Below are 18,372 nucleotides of genomic sequence, written 5' to 3' on the forward strand. Positions count from 1 at the left end.
ATTCGTTTGTTAAATAAGAGGCGATCTAGCGCTGAAATGTTGTTTTTTAAATAAAGTGATCAAAGTGCTCGTTGCCGCTGCGATCAGTGGCGCGGATACTGTGTTCTCTTGTGGCTCGCGCACAGTCTTCACTCGGACGCGCGCTTCAATCCATTGTGGAGAGACTCTATTCGTTCCGGTGAAATCACAAAACAAAATGCACACAAACGTGTCCCTGCCTGATATATAACCACTGATAAACATAATCGGTTTTGATGAGAAAATAAAAAAAACCCTATGCGAGTGCGGATTAGAACCCAGAACCTCTGACACGCTTGGCAAAAGTTCCGCCACTGGACCATTTAAATTCACGCTTAAATCTGTCGGATCTATTTATTCACGTGAAAATTCTCGCCACTAACAACATATATTAGACCTCATTAAACGACAAATTAAACCCAATGTACTATTTAAATCGACTGTTGAACATCGTAATGTTATTGTACATACATCTGATTTATGATTTAGCATTGTGTTAGCAATGTCCCACCCACTTTTTAAAACAAAGTTACACCACTGGATGTACAAAAAAAAAACGAAAAATGGACGGCAAGAGCGTCAAGCATCAGGTGAAGAAATCTTTCGAGATGGCTTCCACGAAATTAGGAGCTGACATCATGATCCCAATTGTGCAGAGGACTGTAAAAATGGAGAACGCCATGAGGCACAAACGATCGATCACCGCCGCCGCGAACTTCCATTCGTTACACACGTTCTCGTCCTCGTCCTGGTCGCGAAATCGTTTGGCGATATACCTCACTTCCTCTAGGATTTTGGCCAGCTCCAGTTCCAAAGCCCCACCCACGATGCCTCCACCGACTCCGCCCCTGATTCCAGCCCCGCCCCCTAGCGACGGCAGCGTCGACCCTGGCAACTGCACGTCTTCCTCAGTGGACGCCACGAGACGCCCGCAGAGCACACCGTCGTGAGAAGCGTAATGGACGCCCTCCATCCCTCTGAAGCCGATGTACAGCATGTTCCCGCTGACAGACTGCAGCGCCCCCTGGCTGACCGACAGATCCACGCTCGACACACTCCCACGCCGGGGATGTTTGTTGTGACACGCCAGACGGATCCGGTCCTCGCCGGGCCGGCGCATGCGGAGAAACCAAGCGCACCAGTTCAGGAGGAGAACGCGGGTCTAGACGAGAAAACACAAGCATGAACAGCCGCGTTTCCACCGAAATTACCCGGCCAGTTGATAATACCTAGAATATCAAAATCAACTGCTGGCTGTAGATCCTTTTCCTATTTAGCACCAAAACTTTGGAACAGTCTTCCTACCATTGTCCGGGAAGCAGACACACTCTGTCAGTTCAAAGCTAGATTAAAAACACATCTCTTTGACCTAGTATACACATAACACATTATAGACTTCTATAATTCAATGTTAGGCTGCATAGATCAGGTCAGTCGGAAACGGGAACACTTCTCATAAATCCTGATGTACTCGTTACATCATAAGAAGAATGGCATCTACGCTAATATTAGTCTCTCTGTTTATCCTGAGGTTTTCCCGCAGTCCGTCGGATCCAGGCCGTATCCAGATCTGATGAAGGACCTTCGCCTGGACCCGATGACAACGCAGTGCTGAAGTGCCAACTAGTCTCTCCCTATGGAGGATCCCTCTACCACTCTACAGATAAGGCGTTGTCGGGAAACTCAATTCGCGTATCTACCCTGAAGTGAAGTTTAGGCTTGGTTTGTAGGGAATTACAAACCTGCGCACATATATTCAAACACACATAACTATAGAACCAATTCTTAATGCGCATGTGAACGCCATCAGCGTTTCTCACAGGTTCGTGTTTAAAGTCTGTGTAGAGAGAATGGTGTCGCCTTAGCGGCTCCTAATTTAATATCAAATGATCCTTGTGACGGAAGCGAATCAATCAAAACTAACTTTAACTGGAAAATAACTTTATTAAAGAGCCGCTATAAAGCCAAAACAATCTCTGTTACCTTAAATTATACGCTTATCTCTGTAAAGCTGCTTTGAAACAATCTCCATTGTTAAAAGCGCTATATAAATGAAGATGACTTGTCTTGACTTGACAATAGGGGCTTTCGCACTGAAGGAACCTTTATGCCGCATTTTGATTGGTTGACTCCACGCAGTATTTTATTTCAACCAGCATCTGTTGCGGTGCGTGCAGTGACAGTCATTTGCTATTCGAATGAACAATGGAGTTTAAAAAATACGACCAATGGACCGACGACGAAGATCGGGCTTTATTAAGCTTAAATTCAGAGGATGAAATCCACCGTCCACAACAGATGGTGGTTGAAATAAAATGCGGCATGAACTCGACCAATCAGCATGTTCAGCGCCCAAGTCTTATCCCTGAAAGTTCCTGAACTATACCACCTCGCAAGAAGGGACTTTCGGAGGGGGAAATATTTACCCGGAGCTTCATCTAGATCCTGGTTCCTGCGGTGGAAACACACCACAAAGTTCCTAGTTTCTGGGGAAAGTTCCTGCGTTGGAAATGCGACTAATGAAGTAACGATCTCATCCATGCAAATACTACTGTGTTTCATGATTAGTTTGTTTGAGCACTATTTGCATAACTCAAAGATTCGCTGAGTCAATATGACTGAATCAATGCAGGTGACTCATCATAATGCTGTAGGGATTTCTGGAGGCGTACGCGGCTTTCCTCCTAATTGGTGCTTGAATATTCATTGTCATTCTACACAACGAAGGCCTGACAAATATTATTCAAGCAAAAATGGAAATTAATATTTCATGTTGGCTAGGTTAAGAGTGTGCCTAGAAAACAAATTTGCACAAAGGTTTGTTTCCTAGTGTCCAGTCTCATGCATTTGTTATGAATCGATTCTGATTCACGTCACACATCCTCTGTAGAATGAGGCGACCGGCGCTCGGAAAGACACTTTAACCTTCAACACTTTTAGTGCAGAGTGAGAGAGACTGTTGTAACTTTACTTTTATTATAATATATATATATATATATATATATATATATATATATATATATATATATATATATATATATATATATATATATATATATATATATATATATATATATATATATATATAGCCCCCAGAAGTATTTGGACATTAAATTCACAATTTATAATTTATTAATAATGTATGGAATAAAAACAAAATACTAAGATAAAAAATAGGATAAATAAATAAATATATTTGTAAATAAATAAATAAACAATATTTATTTACAAAATGTATTTAAATAAATAAAATAATGCTAAAATAATAATATAAATATTATATTAAATGTAGTATAATAAAAATAAATAAATATTTTACATTTATTTTGTAACAAAAACTAAAAATACACACAATTAAAAATATAGCAATAATGTATCGAATAAAAATGAAACAAGCAAACAAACAAACAAATAAATATGGGATAAATAAATCAATGATTTAGTAATGTAAAGCTTTTGTAGCAATTTTTTTAAACGTATTACTAAAAATATATTAATAATGTATGAAACAAAGTACTAAATAAAAAGTGAAAAACAAAAAAAAACTTACATGGAAATAACTAATAAATAAACAATAACCAAAAAAAAAAAAAACTGTGATAAATTAACAAACAAACAAATAAATAAATAAATGCTTTGGTAATATAAAGCTTAAGTAGCAAAAATACACACAAAATTAAAATATATGAATAATGTATTAAGAAAATTAAATAAAAAGCTAAACAAACAAACAAACAAATACATATATAAAAATAAAAATGGGATGGGATAATACAAAAATAAAAGCTTCAGTAATGTAAAGCTTTTGTAGAAACATTTAAAATACACAAAAAATATATTAATAATTTATGAAATAAAATACTAAATAAAAAGTGAAACAAACAAGTAAATAACTTACTAATAAATAAATAAACAAAATTAAAAAATTAAGTAAAAAAATGTCAACTTAAACAAATAAATAAATGTAGCAAAAAGTAAAAAAAATACATGCACAATTGAAAATATATTAATAAATGAAATAAAAACAAAAAAGAGAGAAAAAAGCAAAAAAAAAAAATCTGTTTGAGATCGTGATGGAGAGCGTTTCTCTTACCCATCGTGGCATCTTGGCTCCGTCAGGATCGTGATAGTGATACTGCAACACCAGGACTGTAGCGATGACTGACAGACCCACAATCACCATGGTGGTCGCAAAATATTGAGCTGAAACACACACACACACACACACACTGAATCCACTACAATCCCTGCATGTAGATGACGCATTCATGAGATCTTCAGCGGTGTGTGTCTGAGCTGTGAGAAAACACACTGTGCCATTACAGAACGTCAAGCGTCAGTAAACCCAATCTAATCTGATCCCGAACCCTGGAGAATCTCTCAGTCCTGCACAATTCAATAAAAGAGTCACGGTAAAATGACTCATTGTCATAGTAGGTGAGGTGGAAATATTCAGTTAATAATAATTTTATTTTTACTTAAATTTGCATCTGTGACTCACACAATTCCATCATGTGATGCTGTTTTCTGGTCCTAAAAGTGTCAAACTAATTTTATATCTTATTTTATTTGTATTTACTATTTACTTTTTTTAGTTTGCAAGTTTTCCAACCCTGTTATAACTTACATTTATAAGCAGATGCTTATATCCAAAGTATGGAAGCTTGTTTCCGCCACAGAATAAAACATTTTAAAAGATAATTGCGACTTTTTATCTCACAATTGCGAGTTTACATCTCACAATTCTGACTTTATTTCTCAGAATTGCGTGAAATAAAGTCGCAATTGCGAGATATAAAGTCAGAATTGCGAGATATAAAGTCAGAATTGCGTGAAATAAAGTCGCAATTGCGAGATATAAAGTCAGAATTGCGTGAAATAAAGTCGCAATTGCGAGATATAAAGTCAGAATTGCGTGAAATAAAGCTGCAATTGCGTGTTATAAAGTCAGAATTGCGTGAAATAAAGCTGCAATTGCGTGTTATAAAGTCAGAATTCTGACTTTTTTTCTCGCAATTGCGAGTTTATATCTCACAATTCTGACTTTATAACACGCAATTGCCACTTTATATCATGCAATTCTGACTTCATATCTCGCAATTCTGAGAAAAAAAGTCACAATTCTGTTGCCTTTGGCTTGCTCAGTTGGGGATATTTGGGGATATTTAATTTAATTAATCAATCAACGATACTATTGATCAGCATTACCAAACGTGGACGTTCCACTAGAAACAAACATTGATGTATTGTTTTAATTTATTACTGTGAAGCTGCTTTGATACAACCTGTGTTGTGAAAAGCGCTATATAAATAAACTTGACTTGACTTGATATATCGCAATTGTGAGAAAAAAAGTCAGAATTGTGAGATAAAATGTCGCAATTATTATTATGTATTTATTATTCAGTGGCGGAAACAAGCTTCCATACTAAAGTGACTTACAAACGAGGAAAATTCATATATCAAATATCAAAATGCAGGACTATATAGAATACAGATTTACCATAAATAAAGTAAATAAGGATATCCAACATTTGATGCATTTAAAATTAGGTTATTTTTATGTGATGTTCATTTCATATTTATGGCTGTTATTGCTTTTGAAATAAAGTTGCATGAACATCACTAAAGTCGAACAGATTCTAGACAAGCTTGGTTAAAAAAAACATGTGAAATGGTCTTTTCTGTGAGGTTATTGGATGGGTTTTCCCTCTGTGACGGTGTGTTAGTGAACAGACAGATAACATGTCAGGGCCGTTTCAGGGTGAATGATTGCACTGGTTTCTAACAGGCCCGTTCGTGAACGATACACAACCATGAATGAGTGGCATCTCGATTTTCAGGGTCTCTAAAGAAGCGTCCGTCATTTCTCTCCATCTGTGCCACTCATTACCATCTGCCCCGCCCCCTCGCTGTGATTGACAGCTCCACTCACCAATCAGAGGCACTGAATCTGACGTGGCTGGCATGATCTCAGCCACCAGGAGCATGAAGACGGTGAGCGACAGCAACACTGTGATTCCTGTCATAAAACAGGACAGAAAAACACTTTAATATCTGCGTTCATTGCATGCTCCTGCAAAACTATTCTATATTAACGCATATTAAGTAAGTATTAATTGTACAAGTTAATGGTAAGTTTCTGAATTTCTCTAGGCTAACTCTTAGCAGCCTGCAATTAGATTAATTAAAAATAAAATTTAGTTTACCGCAATTATTAGGAATCAAAGTTCTAATATTATATTTAATTATACACATACACACACAATATAATGCTTTGTATATATATTGTATAAAAATAAATATAATTATTTTATATTTACTCGTTGACGTATCCCACAATGCCATGCGCCGGATTCCCATTTCAAACAAACCGGAAACAGTATCGAATGTGCTTTTTAAACATCTACTAAAAACATTATTTGAGCAAAAAGTTGACCCAAAACTCAATAAAATGATTTAATATTATTGTAGCATAATGCATACTGTCTCATATACTATTCTTAAAAAATAGTATGCATTATACAGTACAGACTTCACAGTGTGCACTACACTGGTATTCTAGATAGAGCCACTGTCTTTTAAATGCTATAATGCGATACAGAAAGTCAAGGGATGCAGCACACACACACACACACACACACACACACACACACAGAACTAAGACACCATGAAATTAAAGACACACTGAGCATTAGACGCTCTTGTATTGTAAAATCAGCAGTTCTCGTTTGCTGAATTCAAACCCACTTATCAGCAAGAGCAGACTTTCCTCAGGAGAGACATCTGAGAAGTAGCAAACTTCATTTAGTCTAATATTGCTCATATTAAAGAGGTGTGTCTGCATGTCATGCGTCTCACCCAGCGATATCTTCTCCCCGGAGTCGGCGGGCAGCAGAAACACCAGCAGCGCGAGAGTGGAGATGAGCACGCATGGGATCAGGAGGTTGAGCCCGTAGTAAAGCGTTCTCCTCCTCATGACCACGGTGAAGGTGACGTCAGGGTACGGCTCCTTACAGCAGTCGTAGAACTTCTCATTCCTCCTGCCTGGAACCTCTACAACACACACACACACACAGGTCAGAAAACCCAAGCAACTGTATAGCAACACCCAGTCACCCCCGATAACACCCTAGCAACACCCCGTCAACGTCCCTAACACCCTAGCAACTGCATACCAACACCCTATCAACCTCCCATAACACCTTAGCAACTGCATAGCAACACCCTGTCAACCCCATCACACCCTAGCAACTGCATAGCAACACCCTATCAACCTCCAATAACACTTTAGCAACTGCATAGCAACACCCAGTCACCCCCGTCAACGTCCCTAACACCCTAGCAACTGCACAGCAACACCCTATCAACCTCCCATAACACCTTAGTAACTGCAGAGCAACACCCTGTCAACCCCATCACACCTTAGCAACTGCATAGCAACACCCTATCAACCTCCAATAACACCTTAGCAACTGCATAGCAACATCCTGGTAACCCCCCATAAAACCCTAGCAACACCCTGTCAACCTACCATAACACCTTAGCAACTGCATAGCAACACCCTGGCAACCCCCCATAACAACCTAGCAGCCACATACACGGGTTTCTTGTATACAAACAAAACCGGATGCGCGCGCATCCAAGAGGCAGAAAACCGCTAGCTGTTATGCCGAGTTCTGTAAAAGAACATTGTAATTAACGTAGATTTCGCATTGTTTGTAATTTCTTGCTGACTCAATAATGAACTGCAATTTCAGAGTTGGATCTGTTTGTTTGTGTTTATATTATATTAATATAACATTATGTAAAACGTCCAACTGTTTACGAATTAAAATCCGGACATACTGTGATGCATGAATTATCATGTTAACGTTAGACTATAGCAATGTAGTAATGTAATAGCCAATGTTAGGAGTGCAGCATAGAGCTGTGCTTTTATAAGTTAGCCTTGTTTACGTTACGACCTGCAACATTTCATGACACAACTTTACTGTAAATCAAAGATTTGACGATGGATTATGTGGGAACCCTTAGTACCTCCGACCGTGGCGATTAGCCTAACTTATATTAAAAAATAATTACTCTCAGCAATGGTGAGATCTTGCCGGATCTATGCAATACATGACGATCTTTGGATTGTGGATGACAAGAAGTGGCCAGCAATTGTATGGCCTGATATAATTATCTTATTCAGACACCAAGTATACAAGAGAAATGATTAGAGCATACAAATCCCTTGATCCCTATGTGCTATATGGTCATGTGCAGCTCGTCAAATACTTTGATGCTGCACCGGATTTTTGCGTGTTGAGGATGTGCTCCCTAGTCAAAGGCAAGGCATTAAAGCCAAGCCTTATGATTTTAAGGCATTTTTTTGGCAAAACCATGCTTCCCCATAGGAATGTTGAACATCAGGCACCCAGCACTGGCTACAACTCCTTGGCATTTTGACTTAGCAATAACACCACCACTATGCTACTAGCCGAACCCTTTACTCCGGTAGGAAGAGCGCGGGTCTTTTGCCTCTTGGTTGCGTGCGCAAGTAGTGATGACGTCGCCGAGAAATCCATGTATAGCAACCTGTCAACCCCCATAACATCTTAGCAACTGCATAGCAACACCCTGTCAACCTCCCATAACACATTAGCAACACCATGTCAACCCCCCTCCCAATAACACCCTAGTAACTGGATAACAACACCCTGGCAACCACCCATAAAACCCTAGCAAACCAACAGCAACACCCTGTCAACCTCCCATAACACCCTAGAAACTGCATAGCAACACCTAGGATTAAACAAACAGAACAGAATCAAACACAACAAAATCAAAGACAACAGAATCAAATACAAAAGACAAAAAAAATAATAATAATCAAACATAACAGAATCAAAAAACATCAAGGAATCAAACAGAACTGAATCAAACACAATCATAAACAACAAAATTTAAAGACAAATGAATAAAACAACATAATCAAAGAGTCAAACACAACAGACTCTGTATTTATCACTAAAGGATCGACTTTCATTGAATGTTTTCAATAAACTTACTACAGGAAACCATTTATTTTGTTAGGTCAGGTTTGGCTCTTTTTGATACGTTTTCAGAAATATTGTTTGTATGAGAACAGAAATCATGCCCATCAGGATCTGTAGATCAGACGGTCTGTGTGATCTGACCGCTCTTCTACACATGTGAAGAGATTTATTCTCCCAAAGGTACTGTACGCATCACTTTCAATTACATGAAGGCCACGGCCCATTGGTCAGAGTTCCATCCAATCAGCAGCCTCGATCAGACCATCACTGACCAGCACTGAAACCAGAACCACCAGCCAAACATCATACGAAGATATTTCTTAAGATTCCTGATCCAAGCCTGAGGATTATAATAATGATGTCCCCATGTCTAATCTTCATGCATGTGCTTTATGAGGGCAGCTAATTATTTTTCTGATCATTTATGCAAACTCTCTACAGCTTCTGGCGCTCGTAATCTGCACAAATAATGTTCTGGAAGACAGAAATGTCATATACATATCAGGGCATCTTGTGAAATACTGACTATTTATTTACAGATGAATGATTTCACATGCAGTTATGAGGGAAATCTCTGCTTCATCTTTGTGTGCGTGTATGAAATTATGCATGACAGATGCTATTATGTAAAACTTGTTTGTTTCCATCCAGTGTTTCTGAACATCTGCCTCAAATCACACGTCTCACCTAAAACCAACTAATAAAAAAACATACACTACCGTTCAAAAGTTTGGGGTCAGTAAGATTTTTAATGTTTTTAAAAGAAGTCTCTTCTGCTCACCAAGGCTGCATTTATTTGATAAAAAATACAAACAAAAACAGAAATATTGTGAAATATTACGACAATTTAAAATGACTGTTTTCTATTGTAATACATTTTAAACTGTAATTTATTCCTGTGATCAAAGCTGAATTTTCAGCATCATTACTCCAGTCTTCAGTGTCACATGATCCTTCAGAAATCATCTAATCTATCTAATATGAGGATTTGCTGATCAAGAAACATTCATTATTATTGAAAACAGTTGTGTACAATTTTTTTTCAAAATTCTTTGATGAATAGAAAGTTGAAAAGAACAGCATTTATTTAAAATAGAATATATTTCTAACATTATAAATGTCTTCACTGTAACTTTTGATCATCCTTGATGAATAAAAGTATTGATTTATTTTATTTCTTTCCCCCAAAAATAAAATTAAAATTCTTTCTGACCCCAAACTTTTGTAGTGTTTAATGTTACAAAAGCTTTCCATTTCAGATAAATGCTGTTCTTTTGAACTTTAGTGTATATATGAACAAAATTATTTACATGAATTGGAATGAGACTAAATGAAAATTAGATATGTTGAAGTTGTAGTAAAATGACTCAAATTTAAATAATGTAATCAAAACTAAATAGACATTTAGAAATTAATAAAATGTACAAAATACAACAAAATTATTAAAACTGTAAAATAAAAATAAAATTTTTGTTTGGTTTAAGTACTAAAATGACTAAAAACACAACAAAATTATTAAAACCATATAACTAAAATCCAAATAAATCGTTTAGTTTAAGCCGAAGTAATACAATTAATAAAAGTAAAACTGAACTAAAAATGTATAAAAAAAATGATACTTTAAAAGACTAATACAAATTATTATTAAAACTGTAAAACTATAATTGAAATATAATTTTTGTTTAGTTTAAGCTGAAGTAATACAATTATTAAAACTAAAACTTTTAAAAAACTAGTAAAAAAAAAGACAAAAAATGATTGAAAATGGAAAATATACTAAATATACTAAAACTAGTAAAAATATTAATAAATACTATAATAATAATAATAATACATTAATAATAACTGTTATAGACAGTGTACAGTTATAATATCATGTGTCTTAGGGCATTTACCATGGTACCAGCATGGTATTTTTTGCATTGTGTTAGATTATCACATAAATATGGAAGAGGATTAGGGCCAAGCAATAATAACTCCTTAAATTTAGAGAAAAAAAAGTCGAAATACAATCTTGAGAATAAACATTAAATATTGAAAATAAAGTCGTTGTGTTTCGAGAAAAAAATCGTTAAATTTCGAGAAAAAAGTCAAAATACAATCTTGAGAATAAACTCATTACATTTCGAGAATAAAGTCGTTGTGTTTCGAGAAAAAACTTGTTAAATTTCGAGAAAAAAGTCTAAATAATCGTGAGAATAAACTCATTAAATTTAGAGAATAAAGTAATAAAATTTAACGAGTTTTTACTTGAAACACAACAACTTTATTCTCGATATTTAATGAGTTTATTCTCAAGATTGTATTTCAACTTTTTTTTCTCGAAATTTAACGAGTTTAATTTAGCATTATAATGACTTTAATCTCAAGATGTTTTTTTTCTCAAGATTTGTATTATTGCTTGGCCCTAATCCTCTTCCGTACATAAATAACATGATTCTGTTAAAGATTCAGCATGACTGTGTGAAACTCACCAACCAGATCCCATTCCCCGTTGGCGATGTAGCCGGTGATGTCGGCCTCCAACATCTGCAGGTCCAGAGACCATCCGCCGTACGTCCACGAGCCGAACTTCAGATCGCAGCGCTGGACGTCGAACGGGAACCAGCGCACGTCGATGTAGCACGTGCTCTTAAAGATCCCTGAACAAGTCAAGTCAGCTTTATTTCAACACACAGCGATGCCACTGAAGAACCTTTCAGTCAAATCTCTCAAAAGAACCAGTTTTTAAAGAACACTTACCTTTCCTCGGGTCATTTTGACCCGAAACTCTTTTTTATTTATTTTTTATTTAGTGTTCATCAGAGGGGACCAAGACACTAGGACTTTTGTTGCACTTGAACCACGTACACACACACACACACACAAAAAAAACAATTTTTTTAAAAGATTCGAGGAGTTTTGTGGTTGAAATTTTAAAAAGTAACAAATCATGCCCTCACGGGTCAATTTGACCCTCTTAAGAATAAATGGAATGTAAGGAATGCTTCAGGACACAGAAAAAACGAAAAATGCTCAAAATTCAAACTAAAAATGCTAAAACTATACAAAAAAAAAAAAAATTTATAACGTCTACATGTGTATCTGAATGCATACTGAAGTTAACTGACTTTAGGACCCAGAGGAACAGCTCATTTACTCCATATAGAGCTATAAGGCCATCTAGAGTCATGAAATATCATGTTATATTGTTATTTTTCCACAAGCGGTCTGCAAAGACACCCAATGTAAGATATTGTGAGCTGAATTAAAAGGTTTATGCATGAAATTGTGAGTTATTTTGAACTTAAGTTGAAAGAATGTGAGGAATGTGCTTAAATTACTATTTATTTAGTTATTTATCGATCAAATCTAGTCATTTAAAGGTAAATAAAATGAAAAAGAAAAAAAAATTCATTAAAAAATGTAAAAAATATTATTAAAATGAAATAAAATAAGCTTTATGGACAAAAAAAAAAAAGAAGTATAATTTTACGGCTTTGGATCATTTTGACCCGCGAGGGAAGGATGAGGGTTTAGATATCTAAAGAATCTTTTGTGGAATTGAAAGGCTCTATGGATGTTCAAGGTTTTTATGGTTCATCAATGCCAATAAAGAACTTTTATGTTTAGGAGCGTATGTTAATCCAAAGCATAGCCCAAAATAATTCCCCATATATCGGACGAAGATGAAAGACATCTCGTGAAGACATCATCCCTCTGAAGACAAACGCCTGTGAATCTAGTTTGTTCCTCATTACTCTGAGTCTGAAGGCCTTCCACACACATTCTGTACTTTCAGGCTGAGACTTGTATGTGTGTGTGTGTGTATTTGTATTGATTTCTGTCAGTGGACAGGTGGCTCCTCACAGTAATCGAGACGACACACTCTGAGGTGAAAGTGTGTGTTTTCCAGGTGACAGGTGAGTTAAGGTCACCCTGAACCCTGTTAAGTCCACTAGGGATTAATGTCCCCGCCGCTGCCTTCGAATCACGTCACGCGGATCGTGTTTATGAGACGAGCGCACGTGAGCAGCGCAACAATGTGGCAGTGACCTCTGGGAAACTCAGGATTTACTCTGAGCCTTGGCTAGGATGATGAGAATAAATCAGGACAGGCTGGAGACGCGGGGCTGCGGATGGAAGCGGTTTAGCAGATTGACAGAAGTGAGTAGGTACATTTTTATAACCTATTAGACCGTATTTTGGAACTTTAGGTATTTTGGAACTTTAGGTCTTTTGGAACTATACGTATTTTGGAACTTTCTATATTTTGAAACTAGATATTTTGGAACTTTTAGGTATTTTGGAACTTTCTGTATTTTGGAACTTTCTGTATTTTGAACCTAGATATTTTGGAACTTTAGGTATTTTGGAACTTTAGGTCTTTTGGAACTATACGTATTTTGGAACTTTCTGTATTTTGAAACTATGTATTTTGGAACTTTCTATATTTTGAAAATAGATATTTTGGAACTTTGTGTATTTTGAAACTATGTATTTTGGAACTTTCTATATTTTGAAAATAGATATTTTGGAACTTTCTGTATTTTGGAACTTTCTATATTTTGAAACTAGGTATTTTGGAACTTTAGGTCTTTTGGAACTTTAGGTCTTTTGGAACTATACGTATTTTGGAACTTTCTGTATTTTGAAACTATGTATTTTGGAACTTTCTATATTTTGAAAATAGATATTTTGGAACTTTGTGTATTTTGAAACTAAGTATTTGGAACTTTCTATATTTTGAAAATAGATATTTTGGAACTTTAGGTATTTTGGAACTATGTATTTTGGAACTTTACATATTTTGGAACTATGCATTTTGGAACTTTAGATATTTTGGAACTTTAGGTATTTTGGAACTTTAGGTATTTTGGAACTTTGTGTATTTTGGAACTATGTATATTTTGAACCTAGATATTTTGGAACTTTGTGTATTTTGAAACTTTAGGTATTTTGGAACTATGTATTGTGGAACTTATTTTAAATATTTTTTTTTAATTTACATTCCCAGGAGGACTTGGAAAGCACGATAACTTAACACACCCACATGAAGACTTTATCTCATCATCATAACAGGCAGAAATGGTGAGTTTTGTCAGTATTTTACCTGGCGGCAGGTACTGGCAGTATCCAGAAGAGTTGATCAGCACGTTAGTGTGAAATGCGGCGTCAAATCTCTCATCAGCACTGTTAGAAACCAAAGACAAAGAAGAGGCTCAAATATACCAGTTTTCTTTTGTTTCACGCTTTTATCACAACATCATTCCAGGGTTATTATCGTTTAATAAAACTAATTCAAATAAAGCTGGAATAAAACCATAGTTCGAATTACAGGGGGTACTGGGGGGGTACTATACCCCCCAAAGGGACAGAAATATCAGTTTTGGGGGGGTCAGATAATTTTTCTGATACTGTGAAAAAAATTAATTACAGTTACAATACAAGTCAACTCCTATTTTCACTGTAGGAACATTTTATTGTAAAGCGATTTCAGACACCCCTATTGTGGACCGTACCATTTTTAACCACCGTGGCTAGAAGCAGCGGAGATAGAGAACGACCTCAACTTCTCAAGCAAGTGTCAACGTTGAATGACAAAACGCTAGTTTCATAAAGTATCATTCTTTTCAACATTCCTTATTTGTATATACAAAAATATTTAAAATAATCTAATTTAATACAGTTATAATTTTTCAGTGTAAATTATTTAGTTTTATAGGTACAGCCTAGTGTCTAATTATTTTAATTTAATATATTTATCAAATTTAAGAATTTGAAATGAAAGATGGAGCATATATTTAATAAAATTAGGGGAAAATGCCCTTTATAAAGGTACAGAAAATTATTCTGAGTGTTTTCAAACAGTGATGTAATGAAACATTGACAATTTAAGCTTGAAGGGAGTAAAGCCTCTGTTTAGGCTATTAAGGAAATGTAATTTTGCCAAAAGAAGAACTTTTATTTAAATACATTTTCATTTTAAATCAGCCTACTTCAGTGTGATATGTTACCATATTATCATGCTTAACACTAAGAATTTGAATAATTGTAATGTGATGATCAGATGCAGATATCTAAATCAAAGAATATGGGCGGTTTGCAGGTGGATTATTTATTTTTAATAGTGGATTCGGGTGACTCAAAGTGCACCAGATTAATGAATTTATCTTTAAAATGTACAAAATTTTCTTCCGGGGGGACATGCCCCTGGACCCCCCTAGAGATACCGAAAAATGTGGGAAACACATTAGGCTATATGATGATCTACAAAAAAAATACTAATTTAATTATCATATTATTAAAATACATTATTAGGATTTTACCACCTCCGTCTCATTTTGAGCCAGGAAAAACCCTGAAATAGGCAATAGGCTTCTTGTAAAGGTATTACTTTTACTAGTAACTAGAATGGTATTTCAGTGGACTTAACTTCTAACTTTTGGGAGTTGATCAAAACAGTTCTCTTTTGGATATATAATAACAATGATATATTCTGTAGCCTACTGATTATCAGTTTGTTGCATGTTTAGACCTTGTATGTGTGTTGCACAACACATGTTGCACTTGGCGATCACAGTGGGGATTGACATGGTAGTGGACCATGATGGTCATAGAAGAAGTGAAGGAGCAGTACCCCCCAATTATGGTGGGGTAATTCGCACTCTGAATAAAACTAAATATAAATATTAGCTAAACAACTTAAACTAAATGAAAATTAGAAACATTGCCTTGGCAATAAACTGAAATAAGTTTGAGTTGAAGCTCTAAAATTAATTACTAGAAATAAAAAAAAAATCTAAAACTGAATCAAAATAAATTACAGTATTTAAGAAAAAACATAAAACTAACAAAATGACAAAATCATATAACAAAATGACTAAAAATTAAACAAATTTAAATTTACATGAAAACTGAAAATATAAAAAGCAAATTCAAAATATGAATAAAACCAAAATAACACTGCATGATTCCCAGAAATAAAATAAAATAAAATATGAATATTAATTGAAAAACAAAATAAAAATTAGAAACATTGCCTTGGCAATAAACTGAAATAAGTTTGAGTTGAAGCTCTAAAATTAATTACTAGAAATAAAAAAAAAATCTAAAACTGAATCAAGATAAATTACAGTATTTAAGAAAAAACATAAAACTAACAAAATGACAAAATCATATAACAAAATGACTAAAAATTAAACAAATTTAAATTTACATGAAAACTGAAAATATAAAAAGCAAATTCAAAATATGAATAAAACCAAAATAACACTGCATGATTCCCAGAAATAAAATAAAATAAAATATGAATATTAATTGAAAAACAAAATAAAAATTAAAAATGTTGCCTTGGCAATAAATTGAAATAAGTTTATGTTGAAACACTAAATTTATTAAATAAAAACTAAAACTGAAATAAAAATAAATTAAACCTAAATACATTTATAAAGATAAAACTAAAATAACACTGAATCATTCCCAGATATTCGTATTCCTAATCATAATAAATAAGCACTGCACGTGTCCAAACTTTTGACGGGTCGTGTGGCGGATTGGAAGTGCATCACCTTGCAACTTTAGCAGGACAAACAGAACTATAAACCAGGAGCGGCGCGAGTCTGGAGTCAGCGAAGTAAATCACAGTTATTTAAGAAGCCACAAAACTGCCAAAGATGACAAAGTCACTGACGCCCGAGCGCAGCGATCAGAGAGAGAGAGAGAGAGAGAGAGAGAGAGAGAGAGAGAGAGAGAGATTCAGCCATGACAGCAATCAAAGGCCAAACCCCTCATTCACTGAACTTCCGCACTCTTTTCTGACAGAGATGAAGGGAACATGTGCAAGAAGAGACAAAAGCTGAGAACACATCTTCCACAGAGACATAAAACTATAATCAATGCGGTCTGATCATAAACACTGTACAGGAGATAAACAAACCCAGCACTGACCAGCATTCTTCATATCTTCTCGTGTTCACGTCAAGTGTCTTAGCTTGTGTTTAAACTGTGTAATCCAACCGGATGGACATTTTGTAAGCGATTAAAGTAATCATCAATCTTAAAGTATATGTGAAGGTCAAAATAAATGAGAAGTGCTGAGAATTAAAAAAATGGGCAGGTAATTTTCATTGTAAAGGTTGAGTGAGAAACACATCTCAGTCTTCACTGACTTCCCTTAAATCATTGGATTGGCTACCGCTCCCGAGTCCCGGATGGGACGGGAATTGACAGAAATCCAATAAAGATTTACACACTTTCCGAATTTTAAGCTATTTGATGATGCAACATTTGCACAGACTGAAATTATCATAGCTATTAAATAATATAATTATATCATAATTACATAGTCAACAGACCTGATCCACATTAAAGTTTAAAGATGTTTTTGCATACAATAATTATAAAGGACCTATTATGCCCTTTTAGTCTTGATGTTGTTTTCAGGCTCTACTAGAACAGGTTTTCCTGCTTAAATGTTGATTATTCTCCTCATATTCTCCATTGTTGCGGCTCCTCTCTTCCCAGTCTGTCAGTAACGCTCAGAGATGTGTTTCCCGTACAACGCCGTATCTCGCTGCTTCACTATCATGGTACGATGCATCGTTGAAGAAACCAACTAGCGAGTCACGACTGTTTCCCGAAACTGTACTGTCGCAAACTGGTTGTTCAACCACGCTGGTTTATGACGTCACGCACGTGTTGCTCAATAACTTCTTTTAATGAATCTGTTTGAGATCGAATTAACGCTAGATGTTTTGTTATAAATTACAGACATGACATCTGAGGACTATTTCAAATTTTTCTCAGTTATTTTGCTTTATTTCCAGATTCAATCAAAGACTCGCTCTTACACTAGAGCTCGTTAGCACATGCGCACTTCACAAACGACACTTTAAATCTCTTGACAAACTCAAAGACGTAAATTTCATTTGTGTGTATTCTAAAGACACAGGTTGCACTGAATATCAGCTTGCTTATTTTGCTCAAGATAAGGATTTATTGAGTCCACATTTCATGCAAACAAGAACCCTGGGGTCAGGGTTTGGGGTTTGGGGTCGAGGTTTGGGGTCAGGGTTTGGGGTCGAGGTTTGGGGTCGAGGTCTGGGGTCGGGGTTTGGGGTCAGGGTTTGGGGTCGAGGTTTGGGGTCAGGGTTTGGGGTCGAGGTTTGGGGTCGGGTTTGGGGATCGGGGGGTTGGGTTTGGGGGTCAGGGTTTGGGATCGGGGTTTCGGGTCGGGTTTGGGGGTCGGGGGGTTGGGTTTGGGGTCAGGGTTTGGGATTGGGGGGTTGGGTTTGGGGTCAGGGTTTGGGATCGGGGTTTCGGGTCGGGT

General features: G+C 35.8%; 1 protein-coding gene across 1 annotated transcript in view; it reads right to left on the reverse strand.

Moving 5' to 3' along the window:
- Positions 1-505: 505 nt before the first annotated feature.
- Positions 506-18,372, reverse strand: part of LOC308684365 (neuronal acetylcholine receptor subunit alpha-7) — a 30,627-nt gene continuing 12,760 nt past the window's right edge. Inside the window, exons 5-10 of the mRNA XM_081355539.1 lie at positions 14,155-14,234; positions 11,537-11,704; positions 6,880-7,074; positions 5,954-6,040; positions 4,112-4,221; positions 506-1,180 (exon numbers count right to left, since the gene is read on the reverse strand). Of these exons, the coding sequence (XP_081211665.1) occupies positions 605-1,180; positions 4,112-4,221; positions 5,954-6,040; positions 6,880-7,074; positions 11,537-11,704; positions 14,155-14,234 (1,216 nt within the window). The 3' untranslated portion in view covers positions 506-604. The remainder of the gene's footprint in view (positions 1,181-4,111; positions 4,222-5,953; positions 6,041-6,879; positions 7,075-11,536; positions 11,705-14,154; positions 14,235-18,372) is intronic.

The sequence above is a fragment of the Scardinius erythrophthalmus genome, assembly GCF_964197995.2.
Source record: "Scardinius erythrophthalmus genome assembly, chromosome: 24".
Taxonomy (NCBI): Eukaryota; Metazoa; Chordata; class Actinopteri; order Cypriniformes; family Leuciscidae; genus Scardinius; species Scardinius erythrophthalmus.